This window comes from Bidens hawaiensis, unplaced genomic scaffold (genome assembly GCF_021521415.1).
Source record: "Bidens hawaiensis isolate Kalapana, Puna unplaced genomic scaffold, B.hawaiensis_p1.1 tig00001511_1, whole genome shotgun sequence".
NCBI lineage: Eukaryota > Viridiplantae > Streptophyta > Magnoliopsida > Asterales > Asteraceae > Bidens > Bidens hawaiensis.
In genome coordinates this window covers 1,575,914-1,583,439 of record NW_027491085.1, presented here as the reverse complement: position 1 = coordinate 1,583,439, position 7,526 = coordinate 1,575,914, and the positions used below count along the sequence as shown (strand labels likewise).

At 31.5% G+C, this 7,526-nt stretch overlaps 1 protein-coding gene across 1 annotated transcript; it reads right to left on the bottom strand.

The window, feature by feature from the left end:
* Positions 1-2,418: 2,418 nt before the first annotated feature.
* LOC143580797 (F-box protein At2g27310-like) lies at positions 2,419-3,487 on the bottom strand. Its single transcript, XM_077063734.1, has one exon. The coding sequence runs from the start codon at positions 3,485-3,487 to the stop codon at positions 2,444-2,446; it is 1,044 nt and encodes a 347-aa protein (XP_076919849.1). The 3' UTR covers positions 2,419-2,443.
* Between the last annotated feature and the right edge of the window lie 4,039 nt (positions 3,488-7,526).

Below are 7,526 nucleotides of genomic sequence, written 5' to 3'. Positions count from 1 at the left end.
ATTCTAAACTCTAATTGTTTGTAACAACATATTGACCCGACTCATTTTGAAAAAAATTTACATCGAAACGTAGAACTAATTATTCTTACCAAAATTTATATCGGAACGTACACAAAAATAAACACTTCATAACAAATTATTTCAAAGATAGAAAACACCATATTTTAAAGTTATACAAGAATATAACAATAAAAACAATATGTCAAACTGTGGCCTAAACAAAAATATAATATATATTTATTTATATTTTTTACCTGTGAATTAAAAATGTATTGAACGTATATATAAAATAATATAAAGTAAAAAAGTTAAAATACAATTGACTAAAGCTATACCAACAAATATATAAATAAATAAATAATATTTAGAAATTCAAATTAAAGATGAAGTGATGAGCTTCGGTGTTTCCTATTAATAATATTAAATATTTTACTTTTTTAATTTAATAAGTAAAAGAAGGAAATGACACTAAAGGACAAATAACTTACTTATATGATTATTATCATCTTCTTCTTGCAATTTGCGACTGTACAAGGCCGCCGGAAAAAAATATCCGATGACTTCTTCCTCACTTTTTCTCTTTATATTTTATCAGGGGCATCCTTATATTTGTTCAGGGGTAACCTAATACACAAAATGAAAAACACAAACAAAATTTTGTACTAATTTTACATTTCACCCGGAAAGTTTAGGGGTAACCCGGACATCCCCTAGATAACCCATAGATCCGCCCCCGATGTGATACACGAATTGATAAAAATATATAACTAAAGAAAATTAATAATATAGATGATAATTATTATTGTAGTAGTTGTGATGTTTTATTTGAACAATGTATAGTAAACTTTTAAAACTAAAAGCAAAAAATAATATATACTTTAGACTCACCCAATAAATCTATTTTTCCTTTGTAGGAATTAACAGATTTTCTTCATGTCAGCAACATAACCTGAAGCATTGTTTGCCTTGGCTTTTTTAGTTGAATTTACAATTGCATCATCAACATTTTCAGAAATATTTTCGAGGTTCATGATATAAAGTTGGTGAAACGCAGTATTAAAACTTGGAAATAAATGTAACAAAATTGAGTGAAGAAAAACTTAAGAACTTTAATTCAACAATAAGTTACCCGAAATTATCACAGTGACAAACAATTTCCTTTGAATCTGATACTATTGATTTTCAGAAATATTTTCGAGATTTATGATATAAAGTTGGTGAAACACAATATTGAAACTCGGAGAAAAATGGAATAAAATTGATGTGATATTACAATTCTCTAGATATTTAACAGTCGTATATTGAGGATGTTAATGAATTGTTAAAAGGTGTAGGTATATTTTATTTTATAGTAGGAAAAGGTACCTTAATAATTTCCTAAAATCTTAGAATTTTAAAATCAAAATTTGAATTATCATCAATACGTAACTTACGGTTACATTTGATTAACTGAGATATGTTCATATGTTAGCTAAATATCTTATAACTAGCAAGGTATATACGGTTGAAAAATTAGAATAAAAGATTAAAAAAATTCATATTATTTTTATATGAATTGCGTAGATGGCTACAATATAATTTGAAATAATGTTATAATAAAAAAAGTGAAAACATTATTATTTATAGTGAATAAATTTTTAAAACCATTCATGGTTTAAAGTAGGTAAGAAATTGTTGATGTTTTAATTAAATGAATAATTATAGGAAGCATTAAAATATAATTAATCTGGATTACCAAAAATAATGATAACCAAACTAGGATTATAGTGGAAAATATATTATAGAAAGTATTAAAACAATTATCGAAATAAATTTGAGGAATTGACTTAAAATTAAATATGATGATTAGGTGGAAATTTTAAAAATGAAAATTGTCTAGTAGGATGTATACGTGGATAGGATAAGAGAAGGACAAATGAGAATTGTTTTACTTTAATAGTATAGTTAAATGTTACCGACACAACCTAGAAATTTTGACGTTGGGTAGTGCTATAAACACAATAACTAGTTGGAGATAAGTCAAGATTTCATTAAACAATATTAATAAAATAAATAAATAGTCTCTTTATACAAGTCTAAACTTGGGAAAATGTAGTACACACCATATACAAGTTTAAACGGGAATAATAACAAATATAGCATATATACATACTTGATTCATACCAAAGACCTTAACTTATGCTCTCATATCGAAATTCTTTGACAAGTTGATTCCGGATCGGAGCTGAGTTGGTCATCGTGTTGAAACCGCACCGGAACCGTGCTCGTGTCGTCTAGCTCATGTTCAACGATATGCGAGCATCACTTGCAGGTCGTGTCTTCCTTCACTCGGTTTACCGAACAAATTAAAGTTTCCGACTTTCCGGTTGTGACCGAGATTTCTGTTAAACAGATGTACCTAAAATAGAATGCTAATGTACACTATCCGACCGGTCAATCTATCTTACAAAAGCTGCTTGTAATTGGTTATTGCACCAGATACCAAACTCAAAAGGTAAAAAGAAAAGCAAAACAACATAAACAAGCCAAAATGAATCATCATCATATCCCTGTTCCTTTTCTTTTCTTCCTTTCTTACCAACTTCTTTCTTTGGCTTTTCATTTCCTTACACTCACTATGCCTTTCCCACCTCTCCTTATCATCCACAACCTTCCTTATATTATTCTCCCACAAAATGGCCCTTTTTAAAATTACCAAAAAGTCCCTACCACTTAACCAACATGAATCCAAGTTTAACATCTTCATAGTCACCTCTTTCACTTTCAACCCCTCCCCTTTGTCATCCAAACCCAAAACCACATACATGCAACATTGCACCATCTCATTTGGCTCACATCCAGGTAAAACGGTGACGTATTTAACAATAGTCCTGTTACTCACCCAATCCATCTTTACACTAACAGGCTTGATGGTAGATAAGTTACCGGCTCGTTTAAGTGTTGGGTCGATAATAATCCAGTTTAATGTCACCGATTCTTTCAGATGTGCTAATGTTGCTTTGTCCACACCCGCATGCACGTCGACTTCCATGTCAATGTGTCCCGAGATTCCAAGATCTTCGGTTAACTTAATGTTTAACTCGGACGACAAGAAATTAGTTGTGATGTCCGTGAATTGGACTGTGGAGTATATAATATCGGATTGGTAACGTATATCGACAGCTGATATGAGTTGTGACAAACAATCTGGTTGTTTTAAATTTGTGCAAAAGTTATGGTTATTAACGTCGATGATTAGCGAAGGAAATGAGTCTTGGAAGAAAGATTGGTGGCCACCAGGGAATGTGGATATGAGAGCATCAACATGTGGATGGGTTATAGAAGGCCACATGCACATGCAAATATGAGACCAGAGATTATTATCCGAACATAGGGTGTTAAGTTCGGATGATACGGTGGCGACGGTCGAAAGAGATCGACCGTCAAGTCGTGGTAAGATGTGGGTTCGAATGATGTCTGGATGAAAATCGGCGAATGTGGTTGCCATGGTATATGGGGACGATAGCACGAGTGGTAGGTTGATATATATAAATGAAAATAATAAAGAACGGATTTCTTCTAGAATGCATGACATGTTAATTTACTAGAATGACATATAAGGTAAAAAAGATGAATTGAAAGACTACTGTTTTTAATCAATGATTAACTTTAATTTGCTTTAAATAGCCAAGATACAATGACATAAACAACCCACAAATACAGCTAAAAATAACAAAAGAAAACGATAAACTTTTTTTATGCATATATATGTTTAATATATAAAAGATCTTGAGTCAAACGGCATAGTAAATTGGTTGATTCGTTCGTTAATTTTGGTGTTTAAAAGTCACCAGAAAAATAGTTTCACCGGATGACTTTGACAGAAATTAGTCTTGGTGGAGAAGACATGACAACAAAATCAAGTTTCAAGTAATGACAAATATAACCCATGCTCTTTATTTCATAATTAAATCTATTAATTACATACTCACCCCTTTTAGTTTTTTTTAATTATACTTCACCCTTAACTTTTATTTCAACATATACTATATAAAATTACTTTAAGCAATTTTAAAAAATTGAGTTTATTTTAACATAACCGTATTAATTCTAACAAATTTGTATTAATAAAACTCATATATGCATTAAGTTTTAGGGTTTCGGAAATTTGGGTATTACGTTCATATTATATTTTTGTTATACTTATTGTTATAACAATAATCGTCGTTTATAAAAATTAGCTTATATATTTTGTTACTCGTTAAGACATGTTGGCCTTTTTATTTCGGCTCGACCGAGGTATTTAAATCTTTGAAGAGGGCCCTGCCTGAGTAGTCTAACAACCGTTAGTACTTCATCTTATCTTCCTTGCTATATCTAAATGAGCATGCGCTCTCTAGCCGTTGTGTTTCGTAAGTTTTCTTGTATTAGTGGATTTAATGCTGTGAAATTTTGTCATCCTATGATCATTTTGTAAATGCCCTCCAGATGCTCATGCTGGTGCGCCTTATACTTTCTTGTATAGTATTTATTATATACTAGGTTAGAACATGTAATATATTGGATGGTAATAAAATAATAATAATAATAATAATAAAGCAACAAAAATAATTTCAAAATCATTGCAATCCACTTGTAATGTAGTACACAGGCTGAACAGCGAAAACAATCAACTACATGATTATACAACCTGAACCACAGGGATACATGATGTGTAGTACTAAATTCAGTACATGACTTACTATTCGAATATTCATTACCCTGTTACAAAACATCTGGAACCTTTTAAAACGGATTTTAAAGGTCGAATTGAAAATTTTCAAAATGAAAAACTCAACCCTTCCAAGAGCAACATAAGTATGAACAATTGAACATGAAAGTCTTTTACTGTAAATTCTATAAATATATACAGTGGAATTATTTAACAGAATGAGGTTCACATACATATAGCCTTAAGATCAAAGTCACTTTTTATTTCCCATATGTTGACCTGTAAGCAATAGAATGTTACTTGATAATCTGTTTTTGTTAACGACATAATTGAAGCAATTATTTTTATTTTTTATTTTTTTTAACAAGAAAACGTTATTATATATAACACAAACCGAGCTACATCTGGATAATGGGTAAGCGAGCAACAAGCTGCGCCGCTATCCCCTTTTGAATCGCAAAGCATATTATACTAAATATAAATCCTTGGTTCCACGGGCTCTGCGAGTCACTGTGGACCATCTTCTGCACCCGCTCTAAATGTGTCGAAGGCAAATGGAATGAACACGTGCTGATTCTCCAAACACGCCGCCTCATGCTTAACAACCTTCCTAGATTCCGCTCTCAAAACCGTCTGTCTCGATACGAAACCACTGTTTAAATGAGTGTTACCATGCACCCATAAATGAGTGTTACCATGTCCAAATAAAATTTGGTTTGCTCCAATAAGCTGCCATGTTTTTAGAATTGCGGCTTTATGAACTTCAAACATAGTCAATAATACAGTTTAAAAACCAGATAATAAAATAGACATATTTGACTTTTCAGGGTTAAAGAGTTAACATTCATACAAAATGCATACCACTAAAATATAAATAATTACAAACATTTTTTATTCATATCACTAAAATAGGAACGAGTTTTTAAAAGGTTGTTATTCAATATTAAGAAATTTCATTTAAAAACTTGATATAACTTATTATTATATTACGAAAAGAGTTCTGTTGATAAATATCTTATATCTTTTTGTTCACCACATAAATATACTCCTCTTATCAATTTGGAAAGAAACGCCTTCACTCAAAACCTTGTTACAACTAATCAATGTTTATATAGTATCATATTCATCATAAATAACAAAAACAAATATCTCACTAAACGGAGGGTCGTTAATTTTGCATTGCGTAAATAAGAAACAAAATACTCATAGCTTCATCCATCTCTTCCTTTCAAAACCCTTTAATTTCAGTCATTTGTTGACTATATGCTGCATATGATTTTTGATTTTTACATCTTTAAACTTATTGTCTCATTATTCTTATGTCCAACCCAGCCATACATGTCACTTATTCTGAACCATATCCATGCATTCACATTTTGACTTCTAAATGCATCCGATATTTGACCCTGGGACTACAACTGATGCCATATTGTCGTCACACCCGGCCTCGAGGAGTCTAGACGTGCGATCAATAATTGATACCTATTTTACAAATATACCATAGTTGCATTACTTTAACGGAAATCTTTAATAAAAAAATCATTTTATATAAATACCCATCTTTTATTACAAAAGACATCTTTGATTTGAAATATATTATTTTGTGACTTCAAATATTTGAGCCGCTATATAACATCTAACAACTATATATCCAATCTTTTAATCTGTCTTTTCTTATTGATTACTTGTAAATCGTTAGACACTAGCAAACAGCTAGTGACTAACGTTTTTAACACTATAAATGTTTTTATATGATTAACATAATACCCATAGCCAACAATTCAAATAAGAATATGATTTATAACTATGAAACCTCTCATAGCCAAATCACTCGATAGAACCGAATTGACCTTTGGATTGTGATACAAATTTGCACATAATTAACTTATGTTGATGTTTGTGCATATTCTATGTGACAACAACTTAATGGATTTGTAATTTTGTTTATCATGTAATCGTTTATGTTTGTATTAGGCGAACTTGAGTAGGCCAGCGAACTTGTTAAGCGAACTTAACAAGTTTGCCAGATTAAAGTCCAGGCCCAAGCCCAGCGAAGATGTCATGTATATAAATGACATACTGTTTAAATTTTAGGTTAGACATCACAAATATTACAACCACCAAGTTTGCCGTAAGATATTTCGGCCATGTGTTTTTCAATAAACGAACAAAGTGTGTTCATGATTGGCGTTCTTGTATTGATTGTAATAGTCATTATAATCAATATAAGAGAAGTATTAAAAGTGATTCGGTGTTCTTATTATACTTGTTATATTTACTCCTTGTCGTTAATCAAGGGGATTCGACACCTAATAGATCGATTCAATCTCGTCAAGATCCGGCTAGGGAACTACAATTGGAATCAGAGCCTTTGCTCTAAATTGTGTGGTTCGGGATTGATTAACGAGTATTATATGAGTGTTTACCGGTGATTTTTTTTAAACTGATTATAGTTCATCGTCAATGGTCTGTAGCTGCCGTCAATATCTCCAAAACCAATATTTTTGGAATGTCACAACCGTATAAAACTAAGCCCCTGATAGGTTTTATTTTGAAGCGAACATATTGTCAGCAAACTTGTGTTAGGTTTTCATTTGAGCGAAAGGGGCTGTTTGTTTACATCTGAATGGAACTACTCAGATGTTTACATCTGATTTATTCAGACTTCAGACTGTTTGGTTCCAAACAGAAAAACATCTGAATGGTTAAAATTAGGTCTGAATCATTCAGACTTGGTGTTGTTGCTGAATGGGACATATGCTCATTCAGATCTGACTCATTCAGATCTGAATGAACCAAACAGCCCCTTAATGGGGGATCAAGCAAACATGACTAC

Excerpts from the sequence above, each read along its gene's own strand:
- LOC143580797 (XM_077063734.1), bottom strand. The coding sequence starts at position 3,487 with ATGGCAACCACATTCGCCGATTTTCATCCAGACATCATTCGAACCCAC.